This window comes from Cryptomeria japonica, chromosome 3, assembly GCF_030272615.1.
Source record: "Cryptomeria japonica chromosome 3, Sugi_1.0, whole genome shotgun sequence".
Taxonomy (NCBI): domain Eukaryota; kingdom Viridiplantae; phylum Streptophyta; class Pinopsida; order Cupressales; family Cupressaceae; genus Cryptomeria; species Cryptomeria japonica.
This window is the reverse complement of record NC_081407.1, coordinates 471,559,843-471,586,464: the sequence shown is the minus strand read 5'-3', so window position 1 is coordinate 471,586,464 and position 26,622 is coordinate 471,559,843. Positions and strand designations below refer to the sequence as shown.

The 26,622-nt window shown below is 36.7% G+C and overlaps 1 protein-coding gene across 1 annotated transcript in view; it reads left to right on the top strand.

Annotated features, from left to right (window-relative positions):
* LOC131029589 (peptidyl-prolyl cis-trans isomerase CYP38, chloroplastic) overlaps positions 1-17,785 on the top strand; it is a 32,858-nt gene extending 15,073 nt beyond the window's left edge. The window contains exons 4-7 of the mRNA XM_057960126.2: positions 15,522-15,757; positions 16,393-16,535; positions 16,812-16,883; positions 17,086-17,785. Of these exons, the coding sequence (XP_057816109.1) occupies positions 15,522-15,757; positions 16,393-16,535; positions 16,812-16,883; positions 17,086-17,313 (679 nt within the window). The 3' untranslated portion in view covers positions 17,314-17,785. The remainder of the gene's footprint in view (positions 1-15,521; positions 15,758-16,392; positions 16,536-16,811; positions 16,884-17,085) is intronic.
* Positions 17,786-26,622: the final 8,837 nt, after the last annotated feature.

Sequence of the window (26,622 nt, the reverse complement as noted above, 5' to 3'; positions counted from 1 at the left end):
AAATGCAAAAATCGCTCCTGTCCCTCAGTCAGGGACCAGGGCGAAGTTCTTTGTAGCTCCCGTCCCTCTCCCAGGGACCAGAGCGAAGTTCTTCATAAGGCAAAATTCAGGCAAAAATCAAGTAAGTTTTATGTTTGAAGGCAAGAAAGGAGGTGAGTCGAACCCGTTGAAGACAAATTGAAGATTATGAAACGTCAACAAGGGACCCAAATGCCCAAGTTCGCTCCTGTCCCTCTCCAAGGGACCAGAGCGATTTTTGTCTTAGATGTTTTTCTTGCCAAGTTTGAAAGAATCTCAAGGCATGGATGGATGAAAGGAGGTATAACAAGACAAGTGAAGATAGTTTTTGAAGGTGATGAAGTGAAATGAAGCCTACAAGAGCAATATCGCTCCTGTCCCTCTCCAAGGGACCAGGGCGATATGATGATTATGATGCCTTTTCCTCCAAGTTCAAGGCACTCCAAGACAAAGTACAAGGTGGCAAGGACGTTTTAAGGCACCTCAATGAAGGACGAAGTATCCAAAGTCGCCTATGTTGAAGGAATTACACCAAGACCCCTAGTTCGCTCCTGTCCCTCAGGAAGGGACCAGAGCAAAATTCCTATAAGTGCCTAGATTTCAAAAGTTTGCCAAGTACCAAGCGGCTGAGAGGGATCGAGGGACTTTATTTTACATGATGAAAGTGATTGCAAGTTGGTCAAAACAAGGACAAGCTCAAAACGTTGAAGTTCGCTCCTGTCCCTCTCCAAGGGACTAGAGCGATATTGATTATATTGATTAAATCTTTCCAAAACCTCGTTAAGTCAGGGTTATGCAAGATCATACAAGGTCAAAGGTGTCTTTCGATGATGATATACAAAGGTTTTTAACGTCAAAATGTTATCAATTGAGCCAAGGAGCCTATATCGCTCCTGTCCTTTGGACAAGGACCAAGGCGATTTTTATTAAAACACTCATGTTCCGTCAAAACCTAGACAAGGCAAGGGTAGGCAAGGTCAAGAACGCCATTTGGAAGGTGATGAACGAAGAACAAAGATCAAAAGTTTGCAAATTTGAGCCAGGACACAAGGATCGCTCCTGTCCCTCTCCAAGGGACCAGGGCGATATTGGTTAGAGCACTCTTTATCCTTTGAAGATCACGTCAAAGCAAGGTTGCATAAAGTTTAAAACATCATTTGGAAGGTGATATAAAGGAGGTGAACGTTAAGATGTTACCAATTTTAAGCTTGAAATGGAGAAAACACATGGGTCGCTCCTGTCCCTCTCCAAGGGACAAGGGCGATGATCCTTCCAAACGTCTAAATGCCTTATAGAAGTCAAGAAAAACGAGCGTGGAATGAAAGAATAGCATTGTTTATCCTTCACAATGAAGATTGAGGTTCGAAGTTACAAAGGTCAAGGGGGAAATACTAGGATCGCCCCTGTCCCTCTCCAAGGGACCAGGGCGATATCACATCTAGAGACATTCATTCGCTCAAGCAAGACACTCAAGCTCGAAGGACCCAACGAACATGACAAATTCAACGTGAAGATGAAGACTTTGGACGTCGAAATTGCAAGAATCGAGACCAAGATGATGGATCGCTCCTGTCCCTCAGTCAGGGACCAGGGCGATGAGGTTTGTATATTTCATTTTCAAATTTTGGCGCTCAAACACATTTTTGAAATTATTTAAATGCTAGAAAATTCGATAAGTTTGAAAATCCAATTAAAATGGCATTTAATATTTGCGCTTGGTATTAATTAATTGTTTTTTGCCTTGTAAAAATCGAAATTGTTAAATTAAAAAACGTTGGCAAATAATTAATTAATTATTTTAATAAAAAATTAAATATAGCGCTTGGTATTTATTTGTTTTATGGAGGTCGGCCCTTGTATTTATTTAAAAATCGTTTAAATTGCCTTATTTAATTACCAAGTCGGCCTCAAGGAGAATATGAGGTGAGCGCTATAAAAGGAGGGTGAAAATCTTCATTTTCACATTATCATTTTTTTTGCCATTTCACATGCGATTTGGAAGACAAAGGGAGAAGTGCGAAATTGTGTTCAAGTGCGAATTTCATTTCAAGCAAGGTGGCGCAAATATTATCCAAGGTGGTGCGAATCTAAAGTTTCATATTGTGCGAACTTGAAGAAGATATTGGAGACCACGTCAGGGACATATCAAAGGTGGCGAAGTTGCTATTTTGAAGGAGAGATCACGTTGAAGACTATATAACTTCAATTTTGCCTAGGCGATTTTATTCATTTGCATTCTAGAGTTAGCTCTCTCGTGAGGTATGGCGATTTGGTTTTATTGTTTTAAGTTTTAGATCGTCATAGCTTAAATTTTGAATTTTGAATTTTGAATTCCTAGCTCAATCGTTTTTTAGGAAATGATAACTCTAAGACTTATCATGAAGTTTCCTAAAATATTCTCTAATCTATGTTATATATTGCAAGATCTAGTTTCTCATTATGAAATGTTGTGTAGGTATGGCAACCCCGAAGGCGGGAGCATCCACCAGTCGTTCAGCTCTCATGAAAGAAGATCAGAAGACCGAAGAAGTGGAGACTAAGATCGTGTCGAAGTGGAGCAACATTGGAGATACCAACTTGGGTAACTTTAGCACGAAGAAATTTCGAGAGGTCCCTTACATTGGCAAGCCATCACCTGTCGCCCGGAGAATAATCGAGAGTGGCATCATTAAGGCGGCCGACTTTCCTCCAGCTGTTCAGTGCCATGAGTTGATGATCGAGTGTGCTCGTCACTATGATCCACAGTCCAGAACGATCGTGTCCAATGAGGGAAACACTTTGACGTACCTTTCAGAGGAAGCTATAAGTGAAGCTTTCCATCTTCCAGAGCACAGGGACATGATATACAAGAGCATAGAAGGAGCCAGGTCAATGTACGAAGATGATCCAGATGCTTGTCTAAGCATTATCAATAAGAACTGGTTACTTAAGAGCCGTCCCCGTCTGAGCAAGATCCCGAACACACCGCACAGGATTGATTTCCAGGAGGAGTACAGAGATTTGATCACGATGCTCAACCGAGTTACAGGAGCCCCTCAGGCCTTCTACTTTGAGAAGTGGATGTTCTACTTCATCCAGGTGATTGTTCAGGGAAAGGGTACGATACATTGGGCTAGGATGATTAGCCATTGCTTAGACGTACAGTTGAGGAGACTCAAGGCTACCAAGTCCTTCCACATGAGTTCATACGTCATCTATGCCTTGATCAGGAGTTTTGAGTACGCAGGACTACCTCACAGAGGAGTGATTGGAAGAGGACCCGGCGAGGTCAGAGCTTGTGATTCCTATGCCTACTTGCATCATCCGCCAGGGAGCAACTACAAGCTAGTTAATGATACCTTCACGATGAACATCACAAGGACGTTGCAAGGTGGGATTCACAACAGATTATCTCAAGATGCACAGGATTTAATCAAGAGGTACGGTGCTTGGTTTATTCAGTTTCCCAAGTTCACTTATATTAAAGTACATGGATGTCCTTTACCTCCATACATGTTGCCGAGATATCCGACAGACAGAATTGTGTTACTTGAAGTAACAAGACAGTTGGCAGCATATGCGAAGGCATTCAGACACAGACATGGGAATGGAGTTCCAGTACCTATCATTTTGGGCAATTCAGTTGAGGTATGTCCTAATGCTTTAGCCATGGATGACGCAGAGAAGGAGTTAGCCTTGTATTCTTTTTCAACCTTTGCTTTGAGGGAAAGCTTTGATCCACATGGACATTTAGAGGAGACAGTCGGTAGGAAATTTAAGCATGAGTACCAAATTGAAGATTTTATGATGAATCTCTTAGATGATCTTGAAGTGAAACGAAAAATGCATTCTAGATTGCCTTTGGATTTCATCAGGAAATGCAGGATTTACAGAGTGGTCGACCAAGCTCAGGACAGTGGCAGACATATCCAGTCATCCTATGATCGAGAAAGCAAATCAATAAGGTTAGATTGGAATGAGCCCGAGGTCGTGGATTTAGATGCTTTAATGGCTCCAGTCTTGTCTTGTACTCGCAGATGGGTTTACGTACAGCATCAGAAGTTGAGAGAGCAAGGCATAGCTATGACTTTCACTTTGGAAGAGAAACCAGCCGAAGGTGGAGCTAGTGTAAGTGAAGGTAATCCTAATCCTAGAAATTCAGGTGAAGGTAACCTTCGATGTGCCAGTGAGGGCAATCTCCATCCAAGAGGTTCGAAGAGGAAAGAGAGACCTGGAAAGAGAGAATCTTCCAAGAAGAAACAAGAGGCCAACCGAGATCGTTCATCCGGCACATCTTCTCAACAGGAGAAAAGGACACTTCAAGTGGAAGAATCCATGGGGTCGATGGTACAGAAGGACAGGCACAGCAAGGGTCACCAGATGGATCTCTCCAAGATTATGAGTTTGATGAAGATAAAGAAGACAATGAAATGACATCTCCTCCCAGACAAGAAGAAATAGTACATAAGGAAATTCAAGTTCAAGAGACAAGATCGGCTATCCCAGATTGGTTGAAGGAAAGATTAACCAAGGTGATCGTAGTAGAGGACGAGGACAATGCAATTGATTTAGAGAGCCTTGTTGGACGTTCTCACGAAGTAACAGAGAAGAGAAAGGCTACCAAGATGTCCAAGATGATTCGAGATGAGACTGGATCCAGAAAACTGCAGATAGCTACACCGGCAGTAGACAAATATGAAGGTGAGATCCTAGCATATGAATATGATATACAGACTTTTGAGCTAGGACCATCCACAGCAGAGCAGACGTTGGATGATGCCACCGATTCATTTGAAGCATTGAAAGACAAGCTTAGAGAAGAAATGGAGAAGAATAGAAAGCTTGAGAGAGAGGTCGGTGCATGGAGGACATATTTCAGTCACATCAATGAACCTTTGGGACGTCAGGATCCAGCTAGATCACCAGTGCAGGCACTTCCACTTCAATCAATCAATGAGGCAGAAAGATTCAGGAATATGGTCCAGCGTACAAGTACTTGGATGGATAAATCTCATACAGTGGCCATAGAGTTTGTAACAAGGATGATGAAGATTATTCATCAAGCTATCCAGGTTCTTGAGATAATCCACAATTTGATGATAACAGTAGCCGCATTTGCCCATACCAAAGATGTTATCATTCCTGTCTTGAAAGTAATTAGACACACATCAAGGAAGGTCTTAGCGCAAGAAAAGATCATGGATGGAGGACCTCACAGTTTGCTTCAGTGGTCAACCTTACTCCATATGAAGAGTGTTCTCTTCGAGGACATCAGTACTAAATGTAGCCAAGTTGAGGAGGTGATCAATCCTATCCAGGACAGAGTATTTGAGGTACTTCGTACCATTCTTGGCAGAAGGATCGAGGTCGAGACAGATGTGGATATGCAGGAATTAGAGGATAGAATCAAGGTCATCTTTTGCAAGGACGCTAATGTTACAGATGAGCAATATGATCAGATGTTTGCCACCATGCTCCTGATTGAAAGAACAAAGGAACTTGAATCTTCATGGGACGCAGCTCTTCTAGATGCATTCGATCAAGTCATCCATTTGGAAGAAAGTATGAAGAATCTTCCCGAGATTCCAATTGCAGAGATCGAAGGAATCGTATCAAGATTCGTTGCATATGCTAAAAAAGAGAATTGGAAAGGGAATAAGATTCTAGATGAGAGGTTGTTATAGATGACATGGCATCTTATTTGTCATTGGTTTATGTCTCCTAGGTTTTTGTGCCAAATTTAATATTTGGCTATGCATTTAATATTGTTCAGTAAAAAGGAGGCCATTTGTAACAAACCCTAATTAGGGTTTAGGTGTCATGATCTTGACCATTGATCTACTTTCAATCTGGACCATTCATTGTAATTGAGGATGCTATTTATACCCTCATTTTTCATTTCATTTGTAACTAGAGTAATAGAGAATAGAGATAGTTGAGAGATTAGAGAGATTAAAGTTAGAAGCAATTTTACTTTTGTAGCAAGATTGAGTTTGAGGAGAGGAATTCAAGCAATTGTTGTACATGATGACTTTGAAATCAATGAAATATTGAAGTTATGGTGTTTTGTTGCAACTTTCTTGGTTATCTTCATGGTTGTTAAATTTACTTGAATCATGCTCAATCAAAGTAGTGTGTTAATTTGAAGGACATAGTGTGAGACTTGATCTTTGGTAGGATTCGTAATCCATACCACTAGCTTCTTGCTGATTGTAGGAACGCCTTGCGTGGTCGACTGGAGAATACCTGGAATCACTTAACCTTCAATCATTATTGTGTCTTGGATATGTACCTTTGTGGTGGTGTCTTTGATCTTTAATGCATTGAAAATCATTTTGTTACCTTAGAAGATCGCATCAATTTCAATTGAGTTGTTATCTTATGGCAAAATTGAAGTTGGTTGAATCTTGCCAAGTCTTGTTCACACGAAGTCATTCTTAGGGTTAGACTAGATTAAAATTCTTTCAAAACCCTATCCCTTTTGTTATTTTTTGAAAAGCTTCTTAGTTTAGTAAGATTTCGGAATTTCGGAGTGTAAGATCCCCTTGAGGACACAGCAAATCACATCATACCAACTGGTGCTTATCCACACGTAGAGACCCTACTAACCAGAACATTGGAGTCATCCTAACTGATCCTTCATGCGAATCTTCAGCAGTTAGAGACTTTTTTCAAGAGAGGATAAGATGCCTTAAGGTATTTTATTCTGTGTATGATGGTGTACAAAATACACGTCAACAGGTTCCCATGTGGATGTTTGGATGGTTATGCAAGGGTGATTGTTGCCATTCTTGGGCAAAACAATCCAGTTTTCCTTCAATGAAATGCAAAGAAGGATAAAAGGCAGGCAATTACTCTTTCTGAAGGCCTGTTGGCTGAAAAGATCATTCTTATTGCTGTATTGAAGTTGATAGACAGTGTTTTATGTGGTTAGTGTGAATTGAAATGGCAGATTGGAGACATGGGAAGCTGTACTGGCCTGTAGGACCATTTTAATGGCAGAATTTCCATTTGATAGCACCATATAGTGAGCAGGATGCCACAGACATACTCTTCTTGGATTTTCTCTACCCAATTGGATTTTCTCCATTGTGTTATGTTACAGAGTGTTTTTGCCTTATTTTTATGAGTTGTTTAATCTATTTTCTTTGTTGTTTTACACATATTAGTACTGCTATAATAATATAGAAGCCTATAGGCAATTTGATGAGGGGGTATGGAGCTAAAATCGGAAACCTATTAATGATGTATCACTAGGATTATCAATCCAATGATCTATGGATCACAATCCCTGATGGGTCATAGAACTCACAATTTATGCAACCTCTAGAATTGCAAAGTACAAAAACCTTTATATTTTTATGAATTTAGGTGGGCATGAACTCTTTTGAAAATTAAGTTTGGATGTGTCTCAATTGAAACTTAAAAATGGGAAATAGTATCATAAGTAATTTGGTGGACCATTGTGTTGTACGTGATGAGTTTTTCATATTGATTTCCCAGCTGAATCCTTGTCCTTTCATCAATTATGAGTCATGTTTCAAAGATTTTTTTGTTGGTTTATTTTGTTTTCATCCTCCCTCATTTATCATTGTGCAAGAATAATGAGTACAACATTCAATCTATTTATTTTATTTAAAGACTACAGGAATCGGGTATAGCACCCTCCTATAAACTGCAGTGTGCCGGGTAAACTTTTTAACCTGATCAGTGACGCTGGCGCGATACATCCTCTGGTACCACGTGGGCTAGGGGGAGACTAAACCTCGTGACCTCATGCTTCACCAAGTACAACATTCAAATGTTGTCATTCAATTATAGAGAAGAATTGAGGAGGTGGTGTGCCTAGAACATAGTCATACAATTGTCGAAATCTTTGTATTGTAGTAAGTGTTAGTTTGGTTTCTTTTACCTTTGGCTGCAACTATTATGTTTAACTTATAACATTCATTGTATGTGTTTAACTTATCCCATTCTTTGTGTACTTGATTAGTCAACCTTTGCCTTTAATTGGACAACACAAGCATGTAAGTTGTAGAGTTTTCTTTTAGTCAAAAATCATAAAGATCTTTTGCCTAGCTTTGAAGTGCATGCCAACCTTTTATCCTTGGTGAATCCTAAAAGAAATAAATTTACTTTTATTCAGCATGAGCATGAAACACCCCAAAAAATATCGTGAAGATAGTCAATAGCAAGTATCTATCATGCAAATTAGGTTAATTTTTAATTCACAGGGACTTTACCCTTTTAATTAAAAAGAGTGAATCTATTGCACATCTGTTCCTTTTTGTGTTATATTGGAGGGTGCGAATTAAAATGCTAACACATTGTATGTGAAGTTTTTTTTGGATTGCAAGATATAAAAATATGATGTTGCTCTATTTGAATTCCTATGGTGGCATAGATAAAATTTCCTATAAATTTCATTATTTTGAAGTTGATCACATAATTCGCATGTGTAGTTCAGACACACAAGTTGGAAGCATAATATTGACTAACCACGATGAGTCTTCACACAATTTGGTCTATTCTAGTTTTCAATTATTATGTGCCTTTGAGGAGGATACTTTTTGGATTAACTCAGTTCTTATACTTACATACTTTTTCTATTTTATGTATAGAATGATAGTTACGTCAACTTAACAGGTTAACGCATGATCAAAGGGGACTAAAAGATGGCTCTTGCCCCTTCCAAAAAAATAATCTCGTTCTTTTAACAACTTGCCAGTATAGTAAGATGGAAGGACTGCATGTTTTGATCTTGTCTTTATCCATTTATGCCTTGATTGTTGCTCCCAAAATGTTACCTTTAACCAATAAAGCTCATCTAGTCTATTCAAAGCCTTTTTCTCCTTTGCCTCTGGCTCACCGCCAAGACCCATCTATTGCACACATGCTTGGATGTTTGAAATCTTGCCTTTCATTATCATTTTGTTTGCAAAAATATTTACTCTGTTGTTCCAATATTTTAAACCTTTTTTTAATGCCTTCAACTTTGCCATTAGATGGAACATGCAAGAAACTTGAGCAAATGGAATGTTTATCCATTCCTCTCTAGTCAATTCTTCATAATCTGGATGACAAATCCATATCTTCTCAAATTTGAAGGGACAATTCCCTGGGGAGATTCTTCTTGGACACATAATTCAGCTGGCTAATGATCTGATCCTCAGGTGTGAAGAGCTTCTGATTTTAATTTAAAGCCCTTTTCAACTCATCCTGATTAGTCCAAGAATTGATCTAGCCACTTTGTAATGTGATCTTTTCCAAGTCTCGTGTTATTCTGCATGAAGAAACCTTGAGCTGGTCTTATAGTCTGCTAGTCTTAAGGGGGATCCTCTGCATTTGTTTCCCATCTTCAAGAGGGGTATTGAAATTATCTCCGATAAACCATTTCTCTTTGAATTATAGTGCTCCATATCCATAAAGCTTGGAGGCAAAATTCCTTGGCCCTTGTAGTTGGAGGCCATAAAATAATGTAAGAAGAAAATCCAGTTTAAAGGATTCAATCCTCAATTTTCATGTGATATGGTATTTGTTTGAACATACTAGAATACAAATAGATCCCAATCACTCTTCACTCTTGGAAGATATTCTTGGGAGGAATGAAAAGCACAGATTCCACAATGAGAATCAGCTTTTCAAATGTCAAGGGCACACATTCTTCTTAGCTTGTTTCTGAATCTTGATTTTAGTAGCTTTGCTTCCTCTTCCTTTGACCAACACTTGGGGCCATATTTCTCACTTGATAACTTCCCTCGAGACTGTGATGCATTTGTTCTCAAAGATTGTTTTGTTGAGGTACTTTTCTCCTCATCTAGTATCTTGGAACCTTTATTTGGGGACTCTCATTTGTAAGGAGGTTGATCTCCTAAAAGAAAGAGGAGAATGAGAATGATAACCTTATCACCCATGTAATATTTTCTCTATTGTTTCCTTAACCTCATAACCACATATCACCTCTTGCTCTTTCCTTGACTCTTCTAACACCTTATATATGGATTTCTCAACTTTTTTCTTGTGTTTTTATTTAGCACCTGTGTTCACCCACTTTTTCTTCCCAATCATGGGTTTGTGGAAGCCTCCTTACCCTGCATGGTGCTTCTTGACAATAGGCAGCATTCTTTGGCTATGAGATCGTTTCTTATGACATCCTCTACAGTGAAGAGGAATGTATTCATAATCAATAGACTAGATCCACTCCAACTGTCTTTCTTTCATAGTTAAGATTGTTTGGGAATGGTTGATCCAACTCTAGTTCCACACAAATTCTACAATAATTTGTTGATCCTTTTTTCATGGATAGATCTGAGGTACAGAGTTAACTTACCATAGAGTTTCCCATCAATTTGAAAACTTATTCTGACTACAATTTGTGAGGTAAAGTATAAAGTATTACCCATATCAGTGCCCTAAATGACTTTTTTCCAATGGTTTGAATCCAGTATACCAGTATTTTGTAAAGAGCCCTGCATTTTGGACGAACCAAGGGTCTCCTTGAAAGATCCTTTGTAATATCCCAACATTAATATTTTCATAATATTATTATTGCCATTCTTTTCCTTGCACTTAACATATGAATTAGTGATGAAACAATAATTTGTAGACAAATTGCTATTATTAAACAATATATATATATATATAGTATTACAAAATAATATTAAATATTTATCATTTAACATATATTACGTTGAACAAAATTAAATATTTGTCATTTAACATATATATATTACTTTAAACAAGTACTACCAATTAAAAGGAAACGGTGCCTAATATTTAGGTTGGGCTCTTAGTCTAATCGGTCAACGAGGGAAAGAAGACATCCCTTGGCCAGGTAGACGTCTCCCTATGAAGAGACGTGTTTATTTGCAAACACCGAAAGGTATTTAAGACTGGGCAAACCTCTATCAAAGGCATCGAAGGGAGGAGAATATATATATTATCACCATCGATCAGATTGGAACATAATTGTTATTGAGTTACAGGCAGTAACATCCTTGTTCTCGGCAGTATGCATAGGGGATGTGCTTGTTACGTATGCCTAATATATGAAGCCTGATAATACCTGTATGCAGAATTTAACAGTAATGTTAATATAGACTGCAATACGTATGAGTCATGTTAATTTTATATAATGGCAGACCAGATCCGATGCATGTCAGATCTGTCTGCCTTTACAGTCAGAAATATATTAATAACTAATATTTTAAGTCAGCAATGGTATTAATAATTTATACAACAGGTAATTAGTAAATACATTTATAATTGATAATATAATATATATATATATATATATATATATAAAGAATAATTGCAATCTGTATAAATATACATACAAGATTAAATCAGTAATCTATTCTGAAGAACAAGTAGACAGTATTAACTAGATTCACAGTAATACAAATTCTTCAAACACAAATTAAGGTATCTTAAACATGACTTCAATTAACTAATTATAAGAATCCAAGATTATAAGAATGAAATGTAAGTTAATAAATTCTTGTAATAGAACTCTTTAAAACCAACCTTATCTATAATCAGTTCCGTATTTCTCCAAATCCCCTAGGGAGATGGGAGCTGCTAGGGAGGGGCGGAGTAAATCCATCCGATAGGATGCCCCAAGGGTGAAAGACTCCTCCTGAAATCTGGGCTGCATGCCCCAAGGGTGAATGGACTGAGTTCAGTAATCTGGGCTAACTTGAGAGTTGGTTTCAAGCGCCCTAGCAAAAGGGACGGAGCAGTTGTAAATTAGGGGATGATTTTAAGAAGTTATGTCACAAGGTATTGTTGACTATGCTTAATTAAGGTAGTAACATAGATGTTGCTTGATAATTGACACAGTATAAATAGGGGACATTACATCCTTACACAATCTGCTTCATTGGCAAAGGTGTCTATGGAATATCCCCTTGAGCAAGTTTTGATTTCATAGTTGCTATATTTCTTTCTGTGTTGTTTTGCCTGTCCATGGATTTCATTGGTAGATATTTGCTTTCTAAGTAATCTGCATGTAAACCCTCTCGTAGCTATCCTATGAATGTTATCCTCCAAAAGCTCAATGTAGAGGTTCAGCACTAGGCTGTTATTCCTTGCTTCTAGGCATGTGTTCCTTAGGTTTTGGTTTTGAGAGCTTTTTTGGTTGCCTTTGGTGTTTGTAATCATATTTGACCACCTTTGTGCTTCCCCTGATCTTTATCTTGTTCTTGCTCGCCTGGAAGAAGTTAGTGAGGGAGCTGATAGTTCCCCAAACTGTATTGCACAAAACTGCCCTCTGGTAGGTGTCTTTCTCAATTATAAACTTTAGTCCCCTATGATAGCTAATTGAGAAAGATCATGTTACAAAGTGTCAGAAAAGAGCCCTCTGTTACATAGGTGACATGGTCCTTAATAAGAGCCACTGTTATCCCTCAGTTTTGTTGATGGGATAACAGAGCCATTATGGTATTTCAGAGCAATTGGGTCTCTGTTTTCTCATAATCATTATTTTCAACTCCAATTTACCTAGGGAAGGTGTTTGAAGGCACAAAGTGAAAGATCTCTCCTAAATAATCGATGACATCAGCATTTTCAAACATTTCTCAGGCATTCAGGTTCATTGAGGCACTCCATTTTGGAAGGTCAATCCATTTATCATGTGACACATTGTCTTTGATACGTGCACAGATATGTTATGTAATTGTTGTGTTGTATTTTGTGTTAGTGCTAATTTCCGTTGTCCTAAATTAGAAAGTGTCTTGCGTCTTGCATTATGTCATGTAAATTGTCTTGGAGTAACGCATTGGTGTCGTAGTGTTAATAGTGACTTTGTGAGCCTATGGATAAGGTGGTATCAATCTGAAATGGTAATGTTTTGATACTTGGATTTACATCTCTTGATTGATTCATTATTGAATTGATCATAATTTAACATGCAAATATTAGTGTCAATGGATCAATTTCTCATTTATTTGTCTCATTGTTAAGTCAGTTATATGATTATATAACATAAATATTTTATTATTTGTTAACAGATTAATTAATATTAAGACGTAAATGTTGTGAGTCCTATTGGTAGCAAAAATATATTAATATATGTAATGGATGGGAGAGTCTATTGGCCTAGAAATTCATGTAATAAAAAAGGTTGGGATTTGAACTTAATAATATAAAGTGTGAGTGGATGTAATGTACTTATATAATGAGGACATGTTCCCTGCCTTGGTACCCCCGTCCCCGTCCCCAAAACGTTTCGGGGACTTGGGGTTCCATTACCTAAGACAGCCCCTTATACTAGCAGTGACTCAAACTCGAGCTCTGATTTTGATACAGATCTACCAATTACATTTGCCAATTACATTTGCTGATTAGGGACAGTCATATATTTTCTCTGTTTTTATCATTTTATAGTTGAAACTTGGATCCTTTAGGCATTTTGTTATAATTCTTTGGTTTGTCAATGCTCATGTGAAATCTCAATTCAAGTCTAATGTTATGTATTAAGCTTCTACAATATCTATGATGAATGCTTTAACAATGTTCTCAAATGAATATTTGAAATTTCTCTATTTTTTAATAGCTGTCCCCTACTGTCCCCTAAAAAATGTCCAAAAAGTAACCCATACCGGAAGCATGTTCCACTGTCCCCTGCCATACCCATTCCCGAAACTTGGTGGAGCATAGGTGTCACTAGAAGACAAAAAGGAACATCTGGTGATACGAGATGGTGTGTCACTTGGAGAATGCTATCTTACTTGGTAGTGGGCCTATGAATAGGAACCTGGTCTCGTCTTTGTGGTCTTTGATGGTGTGGAATTGGTAGTATCTAGGTTGTATGGGCAGGTCAGCATGGATTGTGGGAGATAGTAGGCAAATCAAAGGGATTTAGCTGGTCACTTGTTGAAAAGGTTTGTTGCCCCATTTGAACAAGGAAGGATGTAATTTTGGAAGCTTACTATTTGTTTTCGTGTGCTCTTTCCCTTTGCCCTTTTTTCATAGAATGACTCCATCAATGTAGCTTGCTAGCATCAGAAGTATTCTTGCAACTAAATGGCTCAAGTCATGCAATTGGATGGGCGCCTGGCTTTCTTATTCTCTTTAGGTGAGATTGTTATTATTGCAGCTTACTCCATTATTGCTTGATAACTTGGTGCATTTGTGCTTGTTTCTTGAGTATCTACCATGTTACACATTTATCTCAGGTGAAGGCTAGGAAGGTGGTAAAATGTGTCAATAGTGAGTTCAAGTTAAATTAAGTTGAGGTTTTGCATGTTGTTGCCTCTCAAATTAATTCATTATTGAATTAATAAAAAAAATTACCATGCAGTTGTCAAGTTTGATTGCTCAAGTTGCAAGTTGGTTTTACAGTCTTGGGTTTAGTTAGGTCTCAAGTCAAGGTTGTGATCATGCAATTATGCATGGAAAGTAAAAAAATGCAGCATTTTTTCCATATTTTCGAGGACAGCAAATATTTTTCTGGGTTTTGGGGACAGTGGGGAGATGGTTATTAAAACAGTATATAAAAATTTATACTTTTAAAATGCATATAAATTTAAATAACAAAAATAACTTAGATGAACAAAAGGGCACTGAAAGTTTAAAAACATGAACATTTAAATGTATCTACTAAAAATATAGATACGAGCCCACACAATGTTGGTGAATTTAAGTACTTAATTTTTTTTGTCTCATTAAGACATTGTTTGACAAAAAACCAAGTTTAAATGGGTCAATGCATTTCCTCCAGAAAGCATAGGATAAGGATCTCTTCTTGACAGCTGTGGGCAACCTCTCAAGTTTAATTAGTTTGACATTGAAGCTGAACCATTTCAACCTCCATAACAATTCTTTAGCCCTTGCAGCTTTGTAACATCATGTATGGATATTTGTATCCATAGAAAGCACATAAGAGAGCAAGATAAACAGAAAGTAGGCATAGCTAGAAGATAGATAACCTTACATCTCTCTCTCCTCACTCTCTCGCATGCCATGTATAAAATGCACAAAGATACACTGTTTTTTCCTCTAGTTCTGTTATCTATCCATGCATATTTCTCTAATCATTAATTTAGCTAGTACAAGATAGATGGCCAAACCTCTACCTCGAGTTTGGCGTGTACTGAATGCGCAGAATAATAGAATTTCTTTTATGAGATCTATTATCTTTCCTGTGCATCTCTTTCTGATCATTGCTTATCATCTCTGATTTATTAGTAATATTACTTCAGCATATAATACATCTAGATTCTCATAATTTAGAGTTGTCATCCAGATAACTCTTGGTATCTGGATCACTATTATATGATAAAACCTGTATTATATTAAGATTTGACCAAATTTTGGTTCATACAAACAAAATCCACACTATTCTGGTGATTTGGTCTTTTCTAAAACTTGAGGATGTGCAGATCATGTATCGTTTAAATAACACAATTATGCTTGACTTATAATAAATTTATATAATAATCTGGTGTCATCAATAAGCATTAGTCTCATTAATAATTTAATTCTGTTATTGACTGCAGTTGAGGGGCATTGGATTTCTGCAGTGTTGAAGAAGATATGGTGGATGGCTTCCCATTTGAAGTGCCCGATGAGTACTCCAGCAAGCCTCTTCTAAAGGGGAGGGCGACTGTGGAAATGAAAGTAAAGGTCAAAGACAATCCCAGTCTTGAAGATGTCATCTTTCGGCTGGTTCTTGATGGATACAATGCCCCAGTTACAGCAGGAAATTTTGCAGACCTGGTAGAGAGACACTTCTATGATGGCATGGAAATTCAAAGAGGTAAGCATTAGACTAAATTATTTTCTTTGTTGGTTTTACTCAAGTTTGGATTCATGGCAAATTAGAACCGGGGGAAGATTTAACTGTGCCTGCACCTAGTATGTATCTCCCCAGATGGGGATATCTGCCCACAATTGAACATGAATTCACAGTAGGCCCTGTACTATTCTAGAATTGAGTGACCTGATTCATTCTCTTAGTCAAATTATAGGAAGACTTCATATATCTCTTAAATTGCTATAAAGTCACACGTTCAAGTTTTATATTCTTGTAACTTGTGAGATGATGAACTCAAGAATGTAATCTGAATCCAGTGCATAAACCTTGATTGCATTTCAACTAGTTCTTTGAAGTGGAATATGTTTTTCCGCTTATGCTTGAATTTGTTTGATTCAACTATATAGATAGCTATTTAACTGCCAAATTCCATGGTCTTCCACTATACACAGAATTTCTCTCGATTTCAAATTGTTATTGAACATTTCACTTCAAACTCAAAAGTCTGCGAATTTGTTTCTGATGCATCCTATTCCCATAAAACAATGAATTTTTGCACCTGCATATGCACCAAGGAACTATGGTTGGTCTAGTTATGGTCTTTTGACTGAATAAATTCATGATGTTTGAACTTGCAGCTGATGGATTTGTAGTCCAAATGGGTGATCCTGAAGGGCCAGCAGAAGGCTTTGTGGATCCCAGTACAGGAAATGTTCGTAAAATCCCCCTAGAAATAATGGTGGATGGTGACAAATCACCTATATATGGTGCTACATTAGAGGTAAAGTAGAAACTTTCCTAATAAACAATCACTGATGCCATCTCTGCAAAGTGTACTGTTGTCCATTACAGATTCTTGAATTACCCTTCAATTTGATTAAGCTCATAGATTTGGTTACTTGCATTTTTCTTATACTTAAGGGTTACTGTTGCAAGGAAAGTACCATTTTGTATTACTTTTCTGTCCTGTTAGAACTCAGAGGAGGTTCAAACTATAAAGATGCTTTAAAAATGGCTTAATGGAGCTAATTTTGTTTTACCTTCTCATGTATGGCAGGAGCTTGGACGGTACAAAGCTCGGACAAAGCTTCCATTCAATGCTTTTGGTACAATGGCAATGGCCCGAGATGTAAGTATCTCACAACTGTATATATTGCTTTTTATCACTCTGAGTGCTTGTTGCCCAATGATTATTGCCTTCTTTATAGATTTCATAGGTACTATAATGCTTCATGTTTGGGCTATATTTTGCTCTTAATATCGTTTCTGTTTTGCACACTCAAAGGAGAAAATCTTTGCATTGACAAATTATCTCATATTTTCTGAAACAGGAATTTGATGATGATTCTGCGTCAAGTCAAATATTTTGGCTTCTCAAAGAAAGTGAACTTACACCTAGTGATGCAAATATCTTAGATGGAAGGTATGCAGTCTTTGGATATGTGACTGAGAACCAAGATTACCTTGCAGATCTAAAAGTTGGAGATGTGATTGAATCAGCACGGGTTGTATCAGGCATTGATAACCTTGCCAATCCGAGCTATAAAATTGCTGTCTGATCCAAAAATGACACTTTTGTTTACAAATTTTAGTCAAATTTTGAATGATTCATTTCATAATTGATTACCCATCTCAAACTATGCACACCACTTTATTTGTCCAGTCTTACTGAGGCTGGTGATTGAACAGGTAGGCATTTCCTGTTGAGTTCAATATGGATAACAATTTCAAATGATTTAAAACATTTCCCGGGAATATTATACCAGTGCCATCCAAGTGCATTACATCTCTAAACAGACGCCCAGGAGTTATTGTATTTCCTTTCATAGAAAGGAAAACTTTTATATCGTTGCACCATGAAGAACATTGGTTGTATGGGTTAGTCTAGGTAGAGAAGCCTTTATGGGCATTCGTAGCTATTGCCATTGAATCTAGCTATCACTTCTTGTCTTGCAGCATAAAATGTCTTCGTAGATTCTTCGTGCAAGGGATCACTCCATTCGTTAAATGAATAAGGTTTTTGGATCTGGATTTGAAGTGTTATTTACAGGCAAATCATTACACTGGATTTTTCTTTACATAATTAATCTGCAATTAAGAAACACCAAAATTAAATATATTTAAAGAGCAGGTTTATTCATTGAAATTACACATTAAATTAAAAACACAAAAAATTGGAAATTGTGAAGAAAACTATTGTAAATAAAAACTATTTATTTTTATTACATACCTTTTCTAAAAAATGTCTTATTGCCATTACCTTATGGATCCATATGCAAGAATAACCAGTCATGAAAATGATATGTATGACATGGAGTGCCTATGTGCAGTATCATTGACATATTATATTCACGTTAAATACAACCATGTCACGAATTTAAACTTTGTATATACTCTTATCATTAATGTGAGATATTGATCTCCATTCAAATTTGTTCTTACATATCTAGGATCTAATTAAATTCAAAATATCAGTAATTGACCTAAACTACTATTTTGGTTATGCTAGTATAACAATTTTTCTTTAGAAGGTTGAGCTTGCTCTATATATATAATTAAGTTCAAAATGTCACTTATAAATCACTATAAAAACTAAAATAGATATCAATTTGTCAAAATTGGATGTTGTGATGGTATTCATATTTAATATTAAATTAATTAAATAAAAAATCAACATTTTATTGGTCTTCATAAGGTCATCACTAGTATCATCATTGACATTAGATGATGTAGGTAGATTAGAGGATTCACAAGAAGTGTCATAGCATTCACATTAAAAGGGAAACAAATTGGTTCCAAATTAGTTAGCTTCGGCTCTACATTTCACAACTTTGTTGCCGCTTCTTTGTAAGCATTTGGGTTATGTGAAAGTGGACAAAGGAGTATGTATTCTAGTGTTCAGATCAAGATGGATTGACAACTTATTGAGCCAAAGCTAGTGACTAGTTACAAAATTATAAATGAAATTTGAACTTCAAAAGAATTATTTCAAAAATGATTTTTTTTTCCCTTGTGATAAAGATTTGATCATAAGGGGTTGTAGGTGTTAGAATGTTTGACTATGGAGGTAACACCAATTGTAAGCATTATTCATATATTTGCCATGAAGAGTGGAAATGCTTTGATTGTTGAAGTTCACAAAATCAACAAACTTAGTCATAACTACATCCTTCGGATCATGATCCAGAAGTGTTACATTTTTGTACAGTGAAAACCTTCTCCACAAAGAAATGGTCTCAATGTTTAGTATTTTTGAGTCAATGCAAAGGTAAGCAGATATACTGAGGTGGTCATCTTATTTTATCATTCAACAAGAAGTTAGTGCACCTATTTGAAGAAAGTTTTTCAAGATGGTTGATATTTTTCATTTACTATTTTCATGCAGTTATTGAGTCGATAATATCATATCACTTTTTCAGGCATTGTTTATCTATGTCAGTATAATAAGACATACACATGATGGACTTGGTGAAAATAAGAAGATATTCCACATGATCCCAACGTGTTATTTAGGGTCATTGTAGCATAGCCTAGAGGTAAATCATAGTGGAGACTCAAAATGGCAAACCATAAGGCTAAGGATCACTAAATGAGGATATGTAAGGTATTGTCATAATTCATCTAATGATAGACATTTATGACATCTCAATGGACAATCATCACACCAAAAGGCAATGTTCATGGGTAGTCAGTAGATTTATGGGGACTATATAGTCCAATCACAAAAAAATGGAAAGACAGTCACAAAGATTGTAATAGGACAATCATAAAACACAATCTTATGAAAAAGATACATTTCACATAAAAGGTTTAAAAGATAAAAATAAGGCAAATGAACTTGATTGGTGCAATGATACTGTAACCTACAAGAGATCACACAAATAACATGGAAATGATGTTATGACTATCCATGAAAGAGGATATACTTAGAGGCAGACCTGAGCGATCGATCTATGACAATCCTCTAGAAGCTTATAGGTTTGCCAAAGTAGAGTCAGGGGCAAGTTTGTTTGTGGTCCTAATAAGATAGATCTTAAAGGAATTGAATATTAATAAATAATAGTCTAAGGGTAAAAGACAAAATAGAAAATGTTGAGGGACACATGATACCTTTGACAATGTTACCGGTTAATCTTATAAAGCACATAACCAACATTGTAGGGTTGTGATAGTGATAACGAGAGGACACTTTTATAATACAAAAGACCTTAAGAGGCTCTAAAGAAGTTTCCCTTGCTATCCTCTTTTATGATCATGCTAATAGGGGGCAATTTTAAGACTTTGAAACATAGAAAGTCTAGTGTGATAAGGTTGAAAGATCAAATATCACAGGGTATAGTGACAATATTAAAAGGCAATAAAAATCCTATGAAGTAGTCTTGATTTCTATATCAGAATAAGGTTTCTCTTCATATGGCAACATGATAAAGCATTCATTATCTTCATATCATCTATTCACTTGCATCTATCTCTCCATATTCTTCATCATTGTCATGTCATAATTCATCATTCAAGAGCTCACTCATGTTTCTTTTGGATTGATTTATCTATCGAGTGGGCATCATCATCTCATCATTTCCTCCACATTCCTGAAGAATATCATCACTTTCTTCATATCTCATTCATTTCATAATAACTACTTTTCTTATTTAAAAAAATGTTACTTTGAACATCATCTCAAAAAGGGGCAAATTGTTGACACCTAAAAATGTTTCTTTTAGATCATCATTAATCTACTAATCATTCATTTTATATAATCTCCCAATTCATCCATCCATCTCACATATCCTCTTACCATCTATTTGTTTGTGTCATCACCTAATTAGCCACACCCTAGTTTCATCCAATATCATCTAATTTATTCATTTATCACCTAGTGCACATGAGCCATCACCTTATCAACTAAAGTACACATTATCATGTAACACCTAATAAATTAATTAAGTAATATTTAATTAGAGTAAAAAAATAAGACCATTAGAATTAATAAATTAATATTTAAAAAAGTGGTACAAGATGGGTCAATTTGTTTTGGGCCACATATGCAAATTACATACTCTCCAAAATGTTATCTTAATGCTAGTAGATTTCCACAATCCATGAGATTGATATGTGCTGCTCCTGGATTTGATTGTGTGAGTGTTTTTCATCAATATTTTAGATTACACTCTGTAATCCATCATCAAAATGAAATAGAGATCATAAAAAAAAATGTTCTAAAAGAATATACTAGAATGAGTGGATAGCTCCCCCACCAAGAACTTGACCAACTCTAGGCTCCAAAGAATGTCCATGAGATTTGAAACAAATATTGATGCCACTTTAAAAGGGAAAGCATAAGATTTATGTACATTCAATCCGCTCCCATAATTGTATCCTCCACTTGTGAGCAGGGGAAAGTGACATGGACTCAATTTCAAATCTCTAAAATGACTAAGTAGTTACATAGGAGAAATGCCAAGTCGATAATTGCAGTTTGCAGTCCCAATAAAGCAGACATACAAGATAGATCGAGTTGAGCAGTAATCTGAACAAAGTATTCAATCTAACCTGTCAAATATTAAAAAATTGAAAATTGATGTCCTATACTAATAACCGAATTTGGAAATCTATAGAGGAGCGCCCACCTGAAAGAAAGCTAGCAAGAGTAGGGAAGATGGCCTAACCAATTCAATTTATCTTGTAACCATTTCCAACAATGTTGTGTAATTTCATAGTTTAGAAGGAGGTAATCATTATATTCATATTCGTTGAAACATAAAACACAGGGAAATAAAGGAGTTATGACCAATCTGTCCAACCTCATACCTATAAAAGTCATATCTTTCAAAGCTAATCAAGCAAAAACACCTACTTTCTACTTTCTAGAAGCAAGCTAGATACTAAAACAGGCCAATTTTCAAGGAATTACTTGTCAAGAATTAAATTCTAACCATCTCTAACATTATACACTCCTAATTTAGCCTTCATCCAAATGATCTCAATTTTTTTTTTTCCAGAAAGAAGGATTTGCTTTTTATTGAGCTTTACCCATAATTCAGGATTCATGCTTTTAAGGGATAGGTAAAAAGTCCAAGGATTTCCACTTTGCAAATCAAGGGGAAGATGTTTTATCTATAATTAAGTAATCAAAGATTTTATTCCCCCAAATTTTGCTTGAGAATTACTTCCATAGTTCTCCAATCTCCCCAAGGCTTTGTCATGCCCCGCCATGAGGCCCAAAGGACAAAACAACCACGAATAATAAAATGCGAATAATTTTTTTTTCTATTTAAGATTACTTTACACAAGCATAGAGATACATACAACAAGATGAATGATGATACAAATTAAACAACTAGCAACCGTCCTCAAGGCCCCATAACGATGCAACACAAGGTTGAACATCATCTAATATATCCAACAAAGAATTGCTATACAAATTATAACATAGATCATTTACATAGGTACAAGGTTCTCATTACATTTCTTGAGAATTTACACATGAACATCTAAATACATTACAAAGGATCCATAATGGTTCCATCTCCAAGAGTACAAGAAGAGATATAGTACATAAATTTGCAACAATAAAAAGGTCTCCAATCTTCCACGAGCCATCACGAACACGAAGCTGAAGGAGCCAAAACCCAATGGATGCGAATAACACTCCTCCCAACCATGTGGTACCAATTGGTCCACCCACCGTGCTAGGAGGTATCAGCCAAACCCACAAGGCGGAAGCAAAACATACAAGGGTATCAATCAAGAACCACAAAAGAATCAACAAGTTATACTCACAAGAGACTCACATGGGAATCCACCAAACAGAGTACACACGAGGCTCACAAGAGAATCAACAATACATGATACACAAAAGGCTCACAACAGTAACATCACTGGAGTACAAAAGACAATAATCAACTTCCAGAGGCCCAAGCAATCCACAGAAAGAAATACAACATAAGTTAACCAACCACTTCCAGAGTTACAAAACATTCCATAAAAGGATAAAAAGACTCATAGAAGGATAAAAAGACGCAAGTTACCACTAGGTAGCAGTAGGGAAGAGTGCCATCACTAGGATATCATGAGCTACCTTGGTAGGTCTTCACTAGGTCCCGACCCCCATCCTGGGTTACCCTGGTGACCTCTCCCGACCCCCGGCCCCCATACATACACTAGTGGACCACACCAACCTTACGTGAAGACAAGATTGGTGGAAGCCATTCCAGGCCCTTCTCTACTTACCCCAAACCTATACAAGCATTTACGGGCAAAAGAGGCAACAAAGAATTATCATTATTAATGTGAACTAACTACCCACCCAAGTTCATTAATTAGGTTTTCACTTGTTTACAAAACTCCCATTGAGTTACCTTGGCGACCACTTTGGGTCTCGACCCCTAATGAAAGCCACTCCCCCTTGACTTGCACCCAGGAATCAAATAAAACACAAGGTCATGACACCCCCCCAAAAAACACGAGGTAACAAGGTTCCAACAATAGCAAGGCAAAGCCCACTTGCTAGAGAAAGACCTCCAAAAGGAGAAACGACAATAGGCTAGGAATGACCATCTAGCACATAAAGAATCCACTGATCCAAAATATCAAGAGAAGAAGTACCTCAAAAATCAACAATGAAGGCTCGACTATCATAGAATTCATGCAAGACACTAATCTCAAACATTCAAGGACAATGAGAAACATGCTCAATTGGGAATACGAATATTATCCTAGTCGCTGGAGTTTAAAAGCATTTTAACAACATGATCATGAATCCCACAATAATAAACAAAAGTCAACCAATGCCAAAGTCTCATTAAACCACACATAAAAGAACCCATTCTTATGACTAAGAAGACAAGATCAACTTCTAAACATACATTACTTCAAATTTAACATTATATTTCATTCTATTCCTATTTACACCAAAAGCTAACATTCGTTACTCAATCATTTATGAAATTAAAATACATTACAACTTCGGTTCTGCCCCTTCGCGAATAGTAGGGGGATCTTTGACGTTCTGCTAATCCGCCCCCATAGTTTCTATAGGCCTCAACCTCAGGCCCATAGATAGTGGGGCTACACCAATCAAGATCTATGATGGATCTCGCGAATGATAAAATTAATAAGAATAAGGAGAGAATTAGAGCTCAAGGATACACACACACACACACACACACACACACACACACACAAACACACATACAAATCTGGATTTTTGAACACATATACAGTAACTGCAATATTTCAAATCTGACAAGACATAAACGAAATATATATATATATATAAAATTATAATTAAATTACATTGAATTGAATAACTACAATAATTGAGTGTCAAAAACATTCGATATTTAAAGACTATCGCACAATATGGAAAGCAAAGAGTGGGAGGGGGGTGTCATGGGGATTACCCACGGTTGTGGTGAGTCCCCACCCTCCCACGATGCTGGGGAAACCCCCACGACTGTGGGTTGAGCCACCCACACTATCGTGGGTGGGCTCCCCACACTATTTCCCCCCCCATGTGCACAGTAAACTCCTCAAAAATTTATTTTTTGCCGAAACAAGTTTTGATCGATGCCCATAAAATAATTAAATTGACATTAATGGTAACACAAATATATATATACCCTGGAACTACAAACATGTAAAGTATATATTGCACACATAATCCAGTCAAATACACGATATCAAATGCACCGAATATCACAATAAACCAAACGATTCCATAATGCCCAATACATTGATTTTTATTTTATTTTATTTTTTAAAAATACAACAAATCCCAAATTTTTAAATGAGATTAAAATAAAGCACAATTTAAATCTTCACAAAATCAGAGCCACAAGGTTCATTTTCTTCCAGATATTGATTTTTAGTCTAAGGATTCAAATTCGAAGATCTAGCAAGAATAATCCCTCAAAAAATAATTAAATGTTCTTATTTCCTCATTTCCATAAAACATCACATTGATTTTCATTCAAATAAAGAAGCTATAATAGCATGCAAAGGAGTAAGAGTCAGAAACATACCTCTTTACACAATCAGGAAGGCAACATAGAGGAGGAAGCAGAGTTTTCCAAGAGATCCACGACAACACTTACCAATCCAGAAAGCTTCTACTAAATCTACCTATATTCCTTCAATAAACCTCGACAATTCTGAGCCATAATTTCCAATATTTCCCCAATTTCTTCTTTAAGGAACAAATTGACCCCCAATTTTTTTTTGGAAACACCCCCATAACCAAAGAAGAACAAAAAAAGCAGAGAGAGAAAATTTCACGACAAAACAAAAAGCATTTCTTCTCCATTTTTTTCCAAAGATAAGCTTTTCCCACAAAATGTAACTCCCAAATGCATGCAAGATTCTCTCCATTAATATCATTAATTAATTTATTAATTTTCTTGTAACTCCCACTCACTTGCAAATAATTTAACTCTAAAAATAAGTAAAATGATAATTATATTATTTAATTCTCATGAAAAAGATAAAATACATTCCAATATAATCTCATTTGAAATAACCAAATAAATAATCAAAAGTCTAATTAACATAATCTTTTCAGGTAATAAAGTAACTTAAATATATGAACCCTAAAATTTTAGTCAATATAACATTATAAAATTTTACTTTGATTTATTAATTTAATTACTCTCTAAATAAACAATTAGGTATTGTTATTAATTCCTCTTCGAGAAATTTAAATAGTTAAATACTTAAATTTTTTTTTTTTTTTTTTTTGAAAAAAAGAGTAAAAACTTTATTGAACATCAGAAAAATGCATTACACAAATAGGCAAAGCCCCAAGGCCCCTAGAGAAAACAACCAAGCCAACCACACCTCAACCAGCTTCATTACCATCCATGTCCTCAGTGAAAATCTTCTGCAATTCCTGACAATAGTCCCCAGAGAGATGCTCCCAACCTTCCACTTTCCAATCACTGTCATGATCTGAGGCCCACTTGGCCAAACAATCAGCCCCTCCATTCCATTCCTGAGGAATATGGATAAAGGACACCTGCTCCATTAAGGAGCTAATTTGGAGAATCTGTTGCACAATCCCTACCAATTGCCACTGAATCCCACTCACCTTCTGCTCAGTCAACAAATTAACAACAATTTGTGAATCTGACTCACAAATCACCTTCCTACAACCCAACGTCAAAGCCCTCTCCAAAGCATAAAGAATCGCTAAACCCTCCATAAGATTATTAGACTGCCATCCTTTATGAACCAAGAAAAAGAAAACAACCTCCCCCCTGCTGTTCTTGCCAACACCCCCTATTCCAGCCGGGCCTGGGTTACCCCTAGATGAGCCATCAGTGTTAATCTTGATAAACTCCTCCTGAGGGGGTACCCACCTTCCCACCCTTTGCACCTTCTTAATAGCCCGTCTACTTCTTCGGACACAGGCAGAGGTCGGAGAAAGCTCCTGCAATCCAAGCCTACTCACAATATTTGCCTCGTCTCTACCCAGCGGGAAGGTCACCTCACACTTAGCTTCCATTGTCTCCCGAATCATAACTGTGATCCTATTCCAGACTTGTTGAACAAACAATTTGGCTTCACGGAAAATCCTCTTGTTCCTTTCGAGCCAGATCTGCCATAGGATGAAAATGGGCCCAATATACCAGACAGTTTGGATAAAGGAGGACAGAATAGGAGGTCTACCCAAATTGCTCCAAAATTCCACCAGAGAATCAGCATGGACACAAGGATGCTTCCACACCCCCCACCAATAGTGCCAGATAAGCATAGAGAAAGGGCATCTGAAAAACAGATGAGAGGAATCTTCCTCTCCGTTACCACACTAAACACAGATAGAGGGCCCCAAGAATCCCCACTTGCGAATATTGTCCCATGTAAGACATCTA